This window comes from Lonchura striata, chromosome 20, assembly GCF_050655825.1.
Source record: "Lonchura striata isolate lonStrDom1 chromosome 20, ASM5065582v1, whole genome shotgun sequence".
Classification (NCBI taxonomy): Eukaryota; Metazoa; Chordata; class Aves; order Passeriformes; family Estrildidae; genus Lonchura; species Lonchura striata.
Window position 1 is genome coordinate 9744898 of NC_140722.1, and position 18465 is coordinate 9763362.

General features: G+C 44.9%; 1 protein-coding gene across 19 annotated transcripts in view; it reads left to right on the forward strand.

The window, feature by feature from the left end:
• The window catches only part of KCNQ2 (potassium voltage-gated channel subfamily Q member 2), a 72868-nt gene extending 54695 nt beyond the window's left edge, over nucleotides 1-18173 (forward strand). For 14 of the 19 annotated variants that reach the window (XM_021527265.3, XM_085558212.1, XM_085558214.1 and 11 more), the window contains 3 exons: nucleotides 1112-1219; nucleotides 6869-6992; nucleotides 7703-18173. In XM_021527265.3, the coding sequence (XP_021382940.1) occupies nucleotides 1112-1219; nucleotides 6869-6992; nucleotides 7703-8407 (937 nt within the window). In that variant the 3' untranslated portion in view covers nucleotides 8408-18173. The remainder of the gene's footprint in view (nucleotides 1-1111; nucleotides 1220-6868; nucleotides 6993-7702) is intronic. The other 5 variants (XM_021527276.3, XM_021527277.3, XM_021527279.3 and 2 more) reach the window with 1 other exon arrangement.
• Nucleotides 18174-18465: the final 292 nt, after the last annotated feature.

Below are 18465 nucleotides of genomic sequence, written 5' to 3' on the forward strand. Positions count from 1 at the left end.
TTTTTTGGGGGGAGGTTGGGGTAAGGAATTGCAGCTTTCAAAGACCAAACTGGATTCTCCTCTTAGCTGTAAGTCTGGGGCTGTGAGGATTAGGTTCAGGGGCTGGACAAGGCCACCATCCATCCTCCCACAGGGAAGCCAGGAGGACCAGACTACCAGGCAGCTTCACTGGTTTCACTGTCCCCACTGAGCAGGAGATCAGTGATGGTGAAGGGAGCAGACCCCTTTGGGGCCACCCTTTGGGCACCAACAGGTCCCATGGCTGGGACGTACCTGCCCAGTACAACTGGGAGGGCCCCCTGTGCACAGGGCCATGGCCAGTGTTGGACCCTGCACCATGTGGTGGATTGCAGGGAGGAAGTCACGGGGCACCTTGAGAACAGATATTTTAATGTCCCTTTCCTTCATCAGTCAGAGCCCCGTGTTCTGCCTGCCAGCCCAGCTCTGACCTCCCCTAGCCAGGACTTTGGTGGATTAAAGCTGCATCCAAGCACGTTTCTGGGGTGTTTACTTGTACTTTCCTCTTTAATCAGTAAAGCCTCTGTCACTGTGTCTGCAATGTGCTCTTTTCAGTGTTGTGTTCACATTGTCTCGTGTTCCATCCTGACACCTTGCCAACCATGGATGTCTCCCATTCATTGAGTTATCCAGTCCTGCAGCGTTCCTCGCCGACTCCCAGCAGCTCATGCTTCCCTGAATAGCTGAGGATGTGTTCTCTAGCACTGGAACTGAAAGGAGGATGAATATATGTTGTTTCATATCCAGCCACCTCAATGGGATATTGCCACACATATGCAAATATATTCCAGAGGGTAAAGCACGGTGCCTGTTATATCTGGGGCGGGGGGAACTCCTAATGATGATGCAGTGGTGCCTAAATCTCCAACTCTTACCCTGAGGTGGGTAAGACTCTGGTTTTTCACCAACAACCAGGTGGTAGGCGAGAGCCTTCTGTTTCCAGCGGAATATATTTTCAATTTCTCTCTCTTTCTCTCCCTGTCATTCTGTTTGTCAATTGTTTCTTTCTGCGACTTTTCTCTGACCAACTTTTCTCTACGTGTTGCTTCATTATGCATTTTGCTGGTGTCTTTTTTCTTATTTACTTTGCCAGGATAGATATGATTGTGGGTCCCCCACCCCCTTCAACTCCCCGGCATAAGAAGTATCCAACCAAAGGACCTATGTATTCTTCCAAAGAGTCTCCCCAGTACTCGCCTAGGTTAGGATTCACCAAAATGCCGCTTTCTCTGGAATTTTTTTCATTTGCTTAATGTCAAACCCCTTTCATGCCAGTTATATGACGGCATTTCTCACTTAGCAGTGCAGCCTGCTAAATCATATTCGCAAGGGTTTGCTGCTCTGGGTGTGCTCTGATTTGCCTTCAAGCCAGAGGGGAAAAAAAAAGGGGATGTTCATTCAGTCATCAATAACCATCAGTTCCTTCAGCAAGCTTATTTCCTATTTTCAGTCTTCTTCAAGGTGCTAGAAAACTAAATTGTATCTTTTTAAAATATCTCATATTTTATCAGGCTGTCTTCAAACGTAAAAGGTGGAATATTTACCCACAAAGCCAATATAAAGTGAACAATCCACTTCCTAAAGGATGACACCATCCACACACAAACAAAGGAGCCTCTGCAGCTCTTTGGACAATGAAATTAAGTTTATTTCAGTGGGCAAAGTAAGAATGAAGAGTTTTGTAGCTGATGAACACAGAGATCTCTGTTTCCTCCTGGTGCCACTCCACTGACCAAGGAGGGAAAAATTGGTTGAAATACTACAACCATAGGACTCATACTCCAAAAAATAAGAACTCAGTTCTGATTTTCCAAGTAAAAGGAGCAGGAGTCAAACCCAGCCCTCAGTCACACAGCAAGATAGTTCTCATCAAGTTCTCTCCCTAAGTAAAACCATATCTGAAGCTCATGCAATGAAGAATATGTACTCGCAAAATTTCCCAATTTAGGGCATTCTGAGGTCTGGGCTGCAAGGCCATGAGCTGGGCTGTATTTTCTCCTTGCACTGAGACCACTAGAGCCCAAGGCAGGTATAAATATTTGCCAGAATGTAAGTTTCCATGTGGAAATAGTAGGTGATTTTTAAATGCAGTAAGCTTAGCCTCAAATATTTTTTTTCCTAAATATATTTGCCTCTCTAAAAGCTAATATGTGACAAATCTCTTGATTTTTATTTAAGCTGCTCTGAGTAATCTTCACTAGAGAAATGTAAGTAGAAGGAATATTGAAAGCTTACCTTTTCCCACTCAGCTAGTTCAAACATTAAAAAATAGAATTTTCTAGAAGCCCAAAGCTTTATCCTTAAAAAAAAAAAATGCTTTCAGAAAAGTAATTTTCCCATTCATCTTTCCTGCTAAAAGAAGTCTTTGAAAACAAAATAGCCTTACTATCTGCAGAAACATTTATATTTGAATGTAAAAATACATATTCAAATGGATGTTGTTGTATTTAACCTTTAAGATGATATGTCCAACAAGTCTTCACTAAAAGCAAGATTTTCATGTGAAAACTTGTGCCTCACACACAGCGAAGGTGATTGATGGATCTGAGGGGAGGAGGCCTCAAACTGGAATATTTGTTTTATTCAGTCCAAATTGTTGCTCTACCAGCTTCATGCTAATGAATTTCCCCCCACCATTTATACAGTTTCTAATACTGATTAAAAAATCTTTGTACATGCCCACAAGGCTCCTGGGATGTTTAGACTTTTTTTCATAATTTCTCCTTTTTCCAGTGATTTTTTTTTTTTCATTTCCCCCTTACCAAGCTGTGACTGCAGAAAGCAGCAGGGTACAGAAGGCTGCTGAAAATTCTGTTCCCACCCATGAAAAGGCTTATGCTACACTTAATTTTTGGCAGTTTCATCCTCCCACAGATACCAGCAGCACTTGTGAGGTGCTCAAGGGGCTGATGGATGGGAACCAGAGCTCTGAGCAGCCCCAAGCCCAGATCCAAAAATCCCTGGGTCAGGGTCTGCTGCTGCCGTGCTCTTTGTCACCCAACACCACGTGGGTCTGTGTCCTGTGAGGTCCCCATGGATGGCTCCAGCTTCTCCTTTTCAGTCTGCATCCCGTGTTTTAGCCAAATTCTGGTAGGGGAAACATCACAGGAGGGATGTCCCATGAGCTGTCTTGATCCTACAGATTGCTCAGTTCAGCCAAAATCTTTCTGCAAGCAGCTCCCAGCAAAGTCAGGGGGCTCCTGGTAGATGCCCACAGCTGTGCTTTGGCTGATGGTGTTTGCTCCATGCTCTACACACAGACAATTAGGATAAAATTCCCTTGATCATCTGATTTAGCCTAGAGTAGGTGCAATCTCAGCTGTAATTTTTGGAAAACAGTTGTTGATCTAAATTTGTCCAGAGCAAGTTTTATTGCCAAATGAAGGGGTAAGTAGCCAGTCCTGTGACATGGATGAAGGGGGTTTGGCTTCAATGCTTGGATTGTTTACAAAAATTTATAAGAGATAAAGGAAAAAAAGAGAAAAAAAAGAAAATACTTGAGTATCTATTCCCAAACACTTCATTTTTATCTCATTTGAGCCGTTTGACCTTTTGATGTCTGCTTCTGGCCCGAGGGTGACCTATTACACCTCTTTGCATGCACTGTTAGCATGAAGCATAATGAAGCATGAGAAAACCTGCACTGTGGCTGATGCAAGAATTTACATTTTTTTTGTATCATTAGAAAGAAGGAAAGACAGTAAAGTCCGTTGTAAAGAGCAATCCCCTCTTCTCTCTTCCTCCCAAACTGAGGCCCAGCAGAGCCAACCAAGGACAGCAGATGGCACAGTTGGTTGTGCATCATTAGAAATCTCTGAATCCTCTTCTGCCAGGAAAAGAAGAACATGGGGCTGGCTCTCCCAAAGCTTCAGCTGAATTCTTCCCTCTGCATGTGCGTATTTGGCACAGCAAAAATAAGTATTGAGAAGACACAAATCTCCCCATGGCCTGTAGTGTAGAAGTGGGATGGGCACCTCAGAAGATTCTTGGTCCTTTGTCATGCAGTAAGAACATAAATTATCCCCTTCTGCTTGCTGAAGTGGAATGTGTTCTTTCTTCTTCATCTTTTGAGCTTTGTTGCCCAGTTTGGACAAAATCTCAAAATCTTGTAATGGCTAAAAGGACCCCCTACTCTTGGTGGTCCTCAGCTAGGTGCAGGTGGGTTGGGAGCCCAAAAGGCATTTCCTCTTTTCTCTTGTATCGGATAAGATAAATGAAATCTGCACTTTGCTGAGGGTAGGAGCACTCTCCTGTGGTCCAGCTTGTGCCATGGCAAGGAAAGGGGTGGGAGAACTTGACACTGGTTTCTCCCATAAAGACAGAAGGACTTGGTTCACCTTCTCCCCTCTCTGCACTGACACCAGAGGCCCAGAGCTGCCCTCCTGCACATCTGTGGTGCTGCTCTTCCTCCAAGCAGAGATCTGGCTCTGCTTCCTCAGAGCTGTTGAAGACAACCACCCCAGGAGTCAGGACTATGTTCAGGTGTAGACACACAGGGAATGAATCAAGCAGGGATTCTGGGCTCTGGTGTCAATTATATAATGGGAAAGGGCTTCTGAATGCTCTATGGGTGAGATTTGTGAAGGGCTTCAGCCCTGCTCCTAAATCCCAGCAGCTCTAAAGACAAATTGTGTCCTTGAAGGTGAGCAACAACTTAGTGCTCTTAGTGATCACTCTAGCTGTGAAGTGCCAGCTGGCCCCTGAAATGGGCCACGTGAGGTTCACTCACTGGGTAGCTCTTCTCTTCAGGTATGAAAGACAGCAGAAGTTCTGCCTTGATTTTTGCAAGGTTCAAATTAGGGTTACGATGCAATGTTGGGTTCTCCTCTCTGTGTCACATTCTGTCCTGCCTCCCTGCTCTACTCCACAGCTGCTGAGGGACATCTCATTTCCATTAGTGGACGTATTTCAGTGTCAGTGTGGTGCTGAATGGGACAGGAGGACAGAGCACCCTGATTGTTCTTGGCCTTCTGCAGTACTCAATAACATTTAGACTTTGGGCCTCTTTAAACTCGTGTTCATTCTTTTACCAGTCTACTTGCTTGTGCATACAGGAGAGGAGTTCATACAGTGGCTGTACCACGCTTTGGCTTGTGATTCCCCACCAAGGTAGCCCGAGGTATCCAATTTAACAGCTCTTTGCTTACATGGTAACGACATTGTCCTAGGATTTCTTGTGCTGTATGTCCTGTCAGTAATTGCATCCCTCGTGGGGAGTTCCTGTAAATGTCAGTGACTTCCTTCTCCCATTACAAGAGAGAAATAAGGCATGCATATTCCTCACACTTGTAATTCCAGCACTTGGTGCTCCTTGTACTCCTGTGCTTATATTGCTAAGCAAACGATCAAACATGGCTTTTTAAGCAGAACAGAATTCTGTCACACCCCTGCCCAAATCAAGTAGCTTCTGGGATCAAAACTAAACTCTGAAATGATTGTTGGCTTATATTTTCTGTCTTTGGTATGATGTGCTCATCCACTTCATCTCTTTGAGCCAGATCTGGTGCTGTAAAGTGCTGTTGCTCTAATATAAGCTAAGGGAGCCACGCTGGTCCATTCCCACTGGTACCTGTCCCTCAGTGTCAACAGCCAACATCAGTATGAAGTCCCTGTCCAATGTGAAGCAAACAGATGGCTCTTGTGTTGGAAATAGCCTCACGTCTCATTCCTTTCCTTGGTTTTTGTTTGTTCATTTTCCCTTGTCTGTCTGTGTTCAGCTCCTTCCTTTTCCTCCTCCTGGTGCATGGACCCATGGCCCACACAGCAGAACTGTGTAAGAAGCATTTTGAGTTTTTGCTCAAGATTCCTCAACTTGGTTTCAATCAGATTAATTAACCCTTCTTTCCCCCTGCCACCCTTATGTTTGATGCATTATGCAAGAGTAAAGTTTGCTCAGCACAGAATTAGTCTATGAACCTGGCTGCCATTAAGAAATTATTCCAAAAATGAGTTGCTCCTCAGACTTTTGAGGGATCAAGAAGCTCCAGTGTTTACTCTCCAGAAATTTATATTTGATGCCTCTAATAAAATTGAATTCCAGCTTGCAAAGTGGTTCTGCTCTCCTCCCTTCTCTTCATACAGAGCTGTTAATCAACCTAGGTGTTTCCATACTGGGAATAAGGAAATGCAAATGTGACCGGTATAAAGAAGTCAGTACCAAATTTTGTGCCTGGTAACCTTTACCAGCTGATTTGGCAGAAGCTCCCTCTGCTGCTGCCAGCTGGGAGCCCTGCTAATAAAAAACAGTAAATCTAGCAGTGCAAGTGTGAACAGCGTTGAGATGAAAACAGTTTGGTAATGTTTGGTGAGTTCTAGCCAAATTCAGCCTTGATGTAATTCCACTAAAATGGTTATCACTGCACCTGTTTGTCTGGATCTTAGGACAAGCAGCTTATTTTCATGGACATGAGAATCGCACATGGACATTTGCATGGAGGAGAGGAAACTGCTGCAAAGACTGAAAAAGATCCCATTGATATTTGCTAGACAAAAAACTTGATCTTCCCCCAAAATAATAATTTCTCAGTGCAAATAAGAAGTTAATCGATTTGGAAGAAAGCCAGTTAAAAGAAATTCTTTGCAGTGGGTAAATTTACTGTGCATAATGTGCCAGGTTTTATCTGTATAAACAGAAATGGATAATTTCAAACTCTGCTAATACCGCTCTGAATTTTGCATCTGAATTAACACTTCAGTGCCACTGCGTGTCTGAGTAATTTGGAGTGTTAGCTGGGAGAGAGGCTGTTGCTTTGTCCCGTGGAGGCATGACAAGCAGTGCCCTCCTCACCTGCTGCCTCCAACTGACTCCAGGTCCTTTTCCGGGGGCGGGGGGATTTTCTGATCCCGGTAGAGTTGACCAGATTGTTGGGAGAGGATCCTCCATGACCGACAAGGATCGGACCAAAGGGCCAGCAGAAGGGGAGCTGCCTGAAGACCCCAGCATGATGGGCAGGCTTGGAAAAGTTGAAAAACAGGTATCTTGGGTTGGGAAGGGATTCTTGTCAGAGGGTGTTGCATGCATTGTGTTGGTTTTTCCTTGACTTTTTCCCTCAGTGGGATGTTACTTTTTAGTTTAAAAAAATTGAGAGCCCAGAATACTTTGAAAAAGAAGCAAGGTTGTTCTTATGAAAGGACGCTAAATGGCTTGGAAACCTAAGTGCTACTTTCAAACCAGGCACTTTGAGTCTTGTTTACTGCGTTTGTCAAAAGTCTGCATTATTTTTGAAAACAACAACCTGGTTTATTTGCCACCACACTGGACACATTTCAAATGAGTCCCTGAGCCGGGCTGCTGGAGCTGCTGGCCTTGCTGAAGATTTAAAATCTTCCTAGAGCATAAGGCTCAGAAATCCCAATGACCTTCTGAGTTCAGACAAGTGCAAAGAGCAAGAAGGAGCTGGGAGAAGCAACTGTGCTCCAGCTTTTCTAGAATTTGGTGCCTGTCACAAAGATTAGAGGAGCATAAGGAATATCCTGTAACAGGGGAAACCCTGTAAAAAGGTGGAGAATGAAACTCTTCAGAACAGGATAATGAAATATTTACTTTAAGATGCTGTGGGTCAGTGTAGGCAGAGGTGATCAATGAAACCCAGCCCCACACTTGTGCCTCAATGGAAGTTGCTCATACTCAGGATGTTAATGTGCCTCAGCCTGCACATAGTGCTGGAACTGTGGTGTTTTGCAGGTTCAGTCCATGGAGAAGAAGCTGGACTTCCTGGTGAACATTTACATGCAGCGGATGGGCATCCCACCAACAGAGACGGAGGCCTACTTTGGGTCCAAAGAACCAGACCCAGCGCCTCCCTACCACAGCCCCGAAGAGAGCAGGGAGCACATCGACAAGAACGGCTGCATCATCAAGATCATCAGGTCCACCAGCTCCATGGGTCAGAAGAACTTCTCCGCCCCACCAGCCCCAAGCAACGCCTGCCCGCCCTCCACGTCGTGCCAGCGGCAGAGCCACGGCTCCTCTCCCATCGGAGACCCTGGCTCGCTGGTCCGGATCCCACCTCCGCCCTCTCACGAGCGCTCCTTGTCCGCCTACAGCGGCGGGCACCGGGCGAGCGCGGAGTACCTGAGGAACGAAGACATTGCAACCAAACACCACGAGAGTGCCATGAGAGACAGCGACACGTCCATCTCCATCCCCTCGGTGGACCACGAGGAACTGGAGCGCTCTTTCAGCGGCTTTAGCATCTCCCAGTCCAAAGAGAACTTGGACATCCTTAACAACGGTTGCTATGCAGCCGTGGCCAAAATCAGACCCTACATTGCAGAAGGGGAGTCAGACACCGACTCTGACCTCTGCACACCCTGTGGTCCCCCCCCGAGGTCGGCCACGGGCGAGGGACCCTTCAGTGACATGGGCTGGTCAACCCCCCGGCAGTGAAGCCTCGCTGCAGCCGCCGAGCCACGTCCCAGCGCTGGCAGCTGCCCGCTCCAGCTGTCCACGCGTCGAACTTCTCAAGGAGATTGACAGCTAAGGTTTTCCTCTTTCTAGGACACCCTTAGCTGGCAGATACTTTCTTGCAGCTTACTCTGGGGGGGAACAAGCAGGTCCGAGCCTGCATTTGTGGAAGAGTCACGGTGATGAGCGAACTGGAGCCGTGAAGTCCAGATTTCTTTCATACTCTCTTTCTAAGATCATTAGGTGAAACTTCCATGGCGCAGAGTAAGCAATTTGCATTTCTTGGGAATCTTCAGAAGTGCAGGGCAGGAATAAATCACCCAGACAGGGCTTTTGTAGATCACATTAACTGGTGGCTGACAAGTGTTAGGTGGGAATTGCTGTCATGGCAGGAGTTGACCACACCTTTAGGTGTTTTGGAGTCACAGAAAGAATACATGCCTGTTTCCGGCACAGGTTTCAGGGCATGTGTAATAATGAGGGGTTGTTACTCCATGGTTTCTCATTAGCTGCCAAGAAAGTGACATAATTCCAATATAATGCATGGAAAATCCCTAGCAGAGAGGGATGGTGGCTGGGATATTTCCATGAGCAGCAGATGTGGCCTTAAGTGGGACTTGCTGGGGTACTGTTCTAAACCAGAGCAGTTTGGAAATGATCCCATCTTGGGAAAAACTCAGAAATATGAGCTTGAGTGCAAGAAGAGGGGCAATCCAGAGGGCAGAGAAAGGAGACAGAGAAGGAGGACGAGACACTGTGGGGATGGAGTTTTATTTTTTAAACCATGCATTATATTTAATTATCTCTCCTTCTGCTGACAAGGGACTTGGGGGTGCTTTGAAAGCAAAGTCAAACGAAAGGCAGCCCGTCTGGAGGGCTGCCATGATCCCAAGCCCTTCTTGTGGCCAGCAGCGATGTTGGGGAGGCACAGCCATCAGGCAAAGGGAGAGGGTGGACGTGCAGGATGCTGTGGTACCTGCCTTGCTGTGAGTTAAGTGCTGAGCTCCATCTTCTGGAAGCCCTGTTGGTCAGAGTGGGCACTTTTCTTACAGTTTGCATTGTGCCTGAACACTTTATTGCACACACTATGCCCGTGAAAATCTTTCCTTTCTTCTCCTGCCCTGCAAAGAATGTCACCCCCACATTCTCGGGACATCCTTTGGTTTGTTTGGATCCCTCAAGCTGAGTTGAGAGGCGCTGCTTTGTTTCTTCATGGTCTTTCAGAAGCCTCTTGCCCGTGCTTGCCCGCGAGTTGTGCCAATCCCAGTCTGCTCCGTTTCATTATTGTGGAAGCATTTCCTCTTGGAAAGGTCATTGTGTCATTACCAGGAACCTCAGCAGCTCCTTCAGCTGGGGGAAGGCGAGGGGAAAAGTCATGCTCCAAGTTTCTTTTGGGACCAAAACAAAGCCACAAAGTGATCCTTTACATGGATAAGTTGGTAGGGGTTTTTATTTGCAAGGGTGTGGATCAGGAGAAGTTTGGTTTGGGATCTGTTTCCAGGGCTGGGACACCATGGCTGGCATTGTGCCTCTGAACCTTGCTGTGCATCCACAGCCCAGATCCCACATGTGTTTTCTGCTGTGATTTCAAATCCTGTTCTTTCCACATTTTCCCTGTTAAAAGCCTGTTAAAGGTACTTAGGTGACAAATTAATTTCTGTGTGGCCTTTGAGAGGTTGGACATTGATTTGGTTGGGTTGAAGGGAGACTCACAGCCTTTTTTCTCTCCTGTTTGACTCACAGCAACCAGGGGAGACCCAGGAAAATTTTGTCCTTAGGGAAGATGTGGGTGCAGTTTAACAACTTGCAGGCAGGAAATAAAACTATTCTTTTGTGAGTGCCCAGGACCAGCACACAGGTCTTACCATTGAATGAGGGAGGGGGAAGTATCTTCACAACTTTTCCTGTTATTTTTCACCATTCAGGAGGGGAAAACCTTGTTCTTAGGGAGAATCTGAGCTTCCAGCCATGCTAGTTCCTTTCTTTCCCCTCATGAACCATGTTTTTGTTAACTTCTCCAGTTTTTCATTCTCTGTTTGTGCTCCAAACTCCTTCTAGCTCCAGATTCCTTTGTGCAGAGTTAATGCAGCGATGCCCTTGACTTCCACACAGAGACAACTTTAAATGCCAAATGGCTGTAAATTGTGCAGATTTGCCTCTGGTGTGTTCCAAAATGAGATCCTTTCTGCTAGAACAAGAAGTGTCAGCAGGTCCTAAATCAAATGTGTGGCCTGGGCTTTCTACTGACCACAAGAATGGAAATTGCATTCGTTGAGGCAAAAATCGACGTTTCTCCAGCCAGCTGCTCACTGCAAATTTTGTCCTAGTCAGAGATAACAAAGATTTATTCTCTTATTTGTTTGCAATTACTTTGCAAGGCCTGCTAGAAATTTGTCAGAGAGGCTATGATATAGAGGCAGGAATGCCAGATGAGGATGAGGATAAGGATGATGCCATGCAGTCCTATTGCAGCACAGGTGCATGACTGGGCTTCAGTAAGAGAATCACAGAATCACCCATTCACAGAAACACAGAATGGTTTGGGTATAAAGGGACCTTAAAGCTCATTTTCAGGGGTTGCATAGGAAAAACTGAGTTTTTCCTCTTCAACTTCCTGCACTGGAATCTATAAAGATCTTTTGTCTTGTATCTTGAAAAGTTGTTGGATTTTTCCCATAATCAGTGATTGTAAAATCTGGTTTTATACACATTTCACATAGAATTCACATAGAGTTTTTCTTTGAAGATATATTTTTCTGTGATGTCATATCAAAGAAATTCTGACACTCCTCCAAGCAGAACCATGCCATAAATCATCATTTCTCATTAATCCAGGCAAAACCCCATGGATTTGGGGGTTTACTTGCACTAGAATTAGCTACAAATAATGCTCATCATTTCCATGAAATTATTTAAGCCTGCATAAACAATGACAGGTCTTACTTGTTGCTTATTGACATAAATAATTTCATTATTCTCCTGAATCATAGTCCAATACTCTATGAAAAGTCTTCCCTTCTAACCACTCAGCTCCCCATGTCTGTACCACACATTCCTAGTGACAATCTCCCACAAGAAGTCTTAACCACCAGACTACAAGAAAATAAATCGGTTTTGGGTTGCTGATAAGGCAGTCCTGATGAGAAAGACCTTTAAAAGGGAGGGCAGGCAAACTTTTTCCCTCTGCTGAGCCTCTCTTGGGCCACTCTTTGCTTCCCTCTTCTTCCCAAATGCTACTCCATATTTTTTTGGAGGACAGAAGCCAGTTCTAGGCAATGCCAAGTGTGGATGGAGGAGTCCAAAGAGAGCTGAAGATGTGAAAGCCAAATTTCCAGCAGACCATCTTGAACTGCTCCGTGGCTGCCCATGCCCACACTGGGTTCTGTGCCCAGAGCCTGGTTCCAGGTGTGTCTGTGTCAGTGTGGAGCCATGACCTTGGACCAGAGCCTGAGCTCTGCTCCCCAAGAAGCTTCTGGGCTTTTTTTCTTCCATAATCACGGTCTAGGTCTGGATAGAAATCCTGCAATTGGCCCACCCACGGGATGGAGCAATGCCTGGGGCTGGGACATGAAGCCACAGTAAGTTTTTTGGTCCTTCAGGTGCAAGTGTGAGTTCAGGTGGTCTGAGGAGTTCTCTGAACAGGAGATGTTGCAAGGTGGCCTTTCATAATGTGACCCCGAGGCAGAGGAACAGCCATAAGTCAAATTTCCCAATATTTGGGAAGGGACTTTATTGTTACTCAAGTGCAGGTTTTGTATGTGAATTTCCTTGTTGACCCATTTTCTTAACAACAATTTTTAAAGCAAAAAAATGTCAAGGAGCTTACCAAAACCAAACCTCTCATCCAGCTCAGAAAGCCATCCTATTTCTTTAGACAGACTATGTGATATATCAGATTTTCTAAAAATGCATTTTGTTTCAAATACTGCTTAATAGGTCCAAATAAATTTTGCGGGGTCATTGCTATTTATGGATAAATAGGTATATTTTTACATTTTTAATTGATTTTTAAAATTTTAAATTATGTGAATTTTTAGAAAAAGTTTGTATAATCTACCTGAGAAGCCAGAGCATCACCTCAGATACAAATGCTCTCCTTCCAGATAATTGCCCAAGAGGAAAAATAAACACCTTCACTCATACTTTTCCCAAGAGGGAGCTACTGGAAACCTCATTTTCCTGATATCCTCAGACCACTGTGGTCACAGCAACATTATTGCTAAGACAAAAATATAAGTATTAAAAGAGAAACTGAAATTCCTAGGGAATTTACCCAAAGTTGTCCCATACAAAGACCCATAATAGTGAGTATTTCATTGGGAATGTTAAAAAGCCCATGAGCAGGATAAGGATTTCTGTTCCTCCATCATGTGAACGCTCAGGCTGAGCGAGCCCTGAGCCTCCGACCCTTTCTTCCCAACCCACAGCTGCACATCCACATCCTCTCCATCCTCTCTCCATCCTCTCTCCATCACAGCTCAGCCTCTTCTGTTCTCATCAGCTTCCTTTTCCTGAGCCACAAACAAGGAAATCAGATACAAAAGCTCCTTCAGCTGCAGGTAGCATTGAGGAGAAGGCTGTGGGGAGGGCTGAGGGCAGCAGCCCCTCCGAGCCCTGCAGGGTCACTGCTGCTCAGAGGTGTAAAAGCAAACCCTTGCTTTTAGCACACATGCACCCCGACTTTTCTGCCTCACGGAGCTAAACCTGTTCCGTGCAGGGGTGTGGATTCACTGTTTTTTTTTAACACTAACAGTAGGGTGGGTTTTTAATAATAAGGATAATACTACTGCATAGTAATCTTCTTTAGTATATCTTAGTGTTTGATGCCCCAGTGACAAAATACTGCTTGCCTTACCTTAGTGTCTAGAGGGAGAGGGATCACACACCTTTTGATACACTATTAGTCATGCTTTGAATTTAGGTAGCAGCAGGAACCTTTTTAACTTATGAATGTGCTTTCTGGACTATCTCACTGACTGTACTCTCAATTTTGCCTGCTACTGCATGCAGCCTGAGATGAGTAGACAGCAATATGCTCCAGCTGTATCTGCACTCCCAGATTGCTGTAGTACCTGACAAGGTAACGTTGCCAAAAGCATCACTCTGGGGAGAGGCTGTGCTCCCGGGGAGCCACCTCGCAGGGTGCTGCGGTGCTTCTGTAGGTAACACTGATATACCAAGTGTCTTTCATGCTGCAACTGGTCATCACCCCATCCCTCTGATACAGCATGCACAGACTCCATTTCTACTGCTTATGACTAGGGGGTAAAAAAACCTGTTTGTACCTCTGGGTCCTTCAAATGTGTAAATGGGGAGGAAAAATTGTGTTGGCTGTGTGTCACAACCTCCTTTCCATCTGGATGCCTCTGAAAAAGAGCATTCCAGACAGCCCTTGCTGTGGGTTTGGAGGAGCAGGCAGTGCCAAGGATGGATGCCTGGTCTTCATTTCAAAGATGCCATTTGAACCCACGTGTGTGGGACCTGCCATATGTCTGGTTTAATTCCCACAGGATTCTCTCACCTGCATCCAGCCCTGGGGTGCCATGTGCTTTTGTGCCTGCAGCACAGCCCGAGGTGCAGGGGTGAAGGTGACTTCCAAACCTTGGAAACCACTCTTTGGAAATTCCACCCACCCTGCCCTACAGCCTTGGTGGTCTCGGGCACCCTGCAACTGTGCCATAACCATTTCTCATGGGAGCATCTCTCACTCTCCTTACCGAGTGGCACTGAGCTACATTTTCATCTCCATAAATATTTTGCCAGTGTTCTCCCCACTGCAATACCAGCCTGCCATGAGGCCTTCAGGGTTTGCCCATCTTGCTGGTGTTTGCAGTCCCTCATATCTCTTGGCACTGCTGCCATGACTGGGTCTGACCCTGGCCCCATATCCTCCCCTTCCTTGCCCAGACTATTTACCAGGGAAGCTGTAATGCCAGAACTCTGCTCTGAGACTTGGCCTGGCATCACCAGATGCACCAGAGAGCCTTTTTGTTTTGTTAGCACGACAGTTTTGCTTTTTATTGGCCATTTATTTGCTTCCTCATTGAACCACTGTGGCCTCAACACATCCCTGGTTTGTTCTGCTGGAGCTTTTCCATATGGGGATGGGGTCTGTGCTGTCTGTCTGAGCCCTGTGAGGGTTTGTTCCCATGGCTTTAGCTGATTAAAGTGAAACAGGGATGAGGTCTGGCTCAGGTTTTCTTGTCCAGGTGAATATCTCTGAGGAGAGCTCACAGGCTCTACCAGTGTAGATGTTTTTGCTCCCTGAAGCAAGAGTTTTCAAGACCCTTGTCCCCTTTGGCAACCCGCAGATGTGGCTGTGCATGCCAGGCTCCAGCTCGGTCATGGGGAGAACTGGAAAGCAGCTGGTCCAAGCTGTGCTGTTTCCAAAGCTGCCAATGGACCTGGAAGCATTTTGCCCTCTCCTAATTCCTGTAAATACAGCTGCAGGTGGATTGTTCAAGCAGCATCTGTTTGCCTGGTTCTGAGAAACCACAAGGCTTTTCAAAGCTCAGTGCCAAGCCCAGGCTGGATTTCACCTGCAGCTATGCCTATAATTTTAGGGTAGGGTTAATGATTTCAGGTAGAAGCCATGCCAGAGCCTCCAGTTTGGATGGTTCTGACCCCAAAACAAGGCTGAATGTCACGCTGCCAGCAAAGCCTCTGCTGGAATTTCAGCTCCATTTGACAGTGATGACTGTGGATGTGGAGAGATGCTCTCTCCTTCCTACTCCACACAAGAAAAGCTCAGCACAAGCCTTGCAAGCCACAATGGGAAAATACCTCCTTATTTTAATATGCCATGGACACCTCTTTAAAGCAAAAGCAGCATTTCACAATAATTGCTTAAACTTGACCAACACAGTGGCCATGACCCAGTGTTTTCCATATGCAGTGATGCCCATGAAAAGGATTGATCACAGATTTGGATGTGGAGGTCTTGGTTCTTCAGCCTCTCCACAGACACCATGTTCAGCCTTGCTGAGAACCTGAGGACAAGTCATCAAGGCTGGTGACAGGTCTCTTCTGTCCTGCCTGCTTATTCACACTGGTCCAGTATCTTCCCTGGAGCTGCAGTTACCCCATGCTCCTGTCAGCAGATAGGATGGAGACCTTTCTTTGTTGGTTACTCTTCCCTCCCCCAAAAAACCCCTGAAATTTGAAGTTTCTTCACTTTTTCTCAAAAAATTCATGCACAGTGTAGAATACCTGAGACTTTCAGGAACACCAAGGCAAAACAAGATATAGCTGATAAATGGCAGAGATTTTGTCATTTTAAATTAAGAGCAGATTTTAAACATAGCTGCAGTTGCTGCGTGGTGTATCAAATGCTTTAGGAGATTCAATAAATTATTCTTATAAATGTTTTATTCTTTTATCAGTAATTCATCTAGGTGGGTGCCACTGTTCTTATACAGCAACAACGCTCCACACTAAAACTATATTCCTGTTTCTCCAATATAGACACTGTATTTATGAAATTTATCTCGCTTGGTGTCACTTTGGCACATTTTCACCATGTACTGCACACAGATTGCACATTACATGCCATGTGCTGATAGGTATCTCCACATGTAATCAACCTAAGTGTGTTGAACAGACACCAAAGTGTCACCTGCCTGGTTTGTGATGTGACTCAACATAACTGGGAAAAGGGAAAAAATGAACATCCTGTTTTGTTAAGAAATTCACTGCATTTGAATGTTTCTTTAAACAGATTTTATCAGGAAGCTAAAATACGAGATTGTGATGTTAATTAAAAAATACCTGAACAAAACAAACACACACAGCCCATAAATACTTAAGAGCTACTGTATTCCTATATATTCTTCATTGCTATTCATCTGAACTGTAAATTCTGTACAGATTGAATGAAGCTCACAGTTTATCTTTGTCATAACCTGTAAGATAAAAGGACAACACAACTTTGGCTGCAGAAGTGTGTGCATGTGGTTCAAGTACATGCACCACGTGTGGCTGTATGTGCATGTGGGTATGAACACGTGTGCACACGTGTTCTTTATCAAAACAGATAAAGCTGCATCTGAGATGCACAGGGGGAAGAAAAGTTCTGGTTTGGAGGTGAGACAGTGGGTAAAATAAAACCAAATTTCTTTTCCAATAATTTGTCTCGGTCAAAAAGGAAGATTTGCAGAGGGGGCTGGTGTGTGACTGCCATCCCAAGGAGAATTCCCATTCTGAAGGCAGCACAGGCCATGCAGCAGAGCGATGCAGCTCTTTGAGCCATAATTTCTTTGGCTTCCTTTCAAACAAACAAATATAAGAGTGGCCAGTGCCAACTTCAAGACCAAAAAGCCCATTCCTAAGATGTGTGGCCAGCAGTTGTCCTGTGCCTTTGGAGATCCAAGGGCAAAGTCTTTACGTGCTGTGCCAGGGTGTCCCACGGCAGTGCCAGGGTCTCCCACAAACCTACTGCCCAAGCAGAGGATCCCAGTGCCCCATGGGTCTTACCTTTGCTATCTTTAAAAAGCCCCTAGGTAAGAGATGTTTAAGAAAAGAAATATTAAAAGCCCATCTTTGATCTTAGAGTTATGGAAGAAAGGACCATGTTATAACCAATAAATCTGATTTTCCAAGCAGGTCAGCCCACAGACTCCAATAGCCCCTATTCAGAGATTTCACCAGCCTCACCAAATGAATCATCCTTTAGCACTGAATTTTGCCAATATTTTCACAGATACAAGATTTATATTGGCTAGAGCTTACCCTTCAGTGTTTAATCTAAATAAACAAAGGCATGAAGAGGTAACTTTTCTGGTTTAATATAGCTGGATGCCTTGAATATATAGTGATCAAATTTTTGCATTGGCCTGAAATTCATCTCTGGGTCCAAAGTTCTCAGCTGTAAGAGCTGCTTCAGCCCAAAATAGGTTACTGAGCAAAGGGTACATCCATTGCTGGAGTGTGTGCCACCTCCCTGAGATACCCTGACACTACCATGGCTTACAACAGCACCTGCCTCATTTGGCCTTACCTGGGCTAAAAATGGTTCATGTTTTTGTCCTGACAGTGAGAGGTGAATTTCCCACCGGGAAGCTCCGGGGCTGGGCTGAGCTGGGAAGTTTGGTTGTCCTTTAGAAAGCAAAGACAGCTGCTGCTTTGCTTCCTTTCATTTGCTCTGTTGCCTTGGCTTTCTTGCACTTTCGTTTCATCTCCAAAGAATCTCTCATAATGCCTTTGGTACTTATGTACAATTTGAAAACATTTTGTATGTATGGAATGAGACACACTTTTCTCTTGTAAAATAGCAATCGGATTTTCTTTTCTCTCTTTCTTTTTTTTTTCCTTTTTTTTTTTTCTGTTGGTGAATGTGTAATTTCCTCTGTACATTTCAATCATGACTTTGTGCAATGTACATTTTATAGGGACAGGTGCCAAGGGAATGACCTGTAGTTTTCCTAAGGGACTTGCTGGAAGCTGACAGACAGTCATACATGGTTTTACATGAGCACCGTGGAAAAGCAACTTAGCCCAGACTTTTACACTGAAGCACTAAGCGTGGGTCAGCTTGTACCGTCACAGGAATGACTGTGGCAGCTGCAAAACTCTTTATGTGTGGTGTGAAAACCAACAGCGACGGTTGCAACAGGAAGGGAAATGGAGGAAAATTAAATAATCACAATCATTAATTTAAGCCTCGAAGCATCAGAATGGAAAATTTGCATTCAGTAAAAATACCAGAGATTTAACCTTCATGAGATGAAATACACATTTATTTTTCTTTGCACTTCTGTTCTCTTTGTTTCTTTATTTACAGGGATTTCTTGGTACTTCGGGGATGTATTTAATGAAGAGAAGATAAATGGGGAGCAGAGTTTCTGACATTAAACCTCCACACATTTTCATTTCCAATGTGAGAATATATTTTGCTTTCTGATGCATAAAATCAAGCTTAAAAATCTCAAATGCCCTTAGTTACAAGGACACTGCCTTTCAGAGTCCTTTAACAATATTGACTCTCTTAAGGTTCAACATCAACCACATCCTGACAGATAAAAGATGGTTTCTGAAGCCTTCCA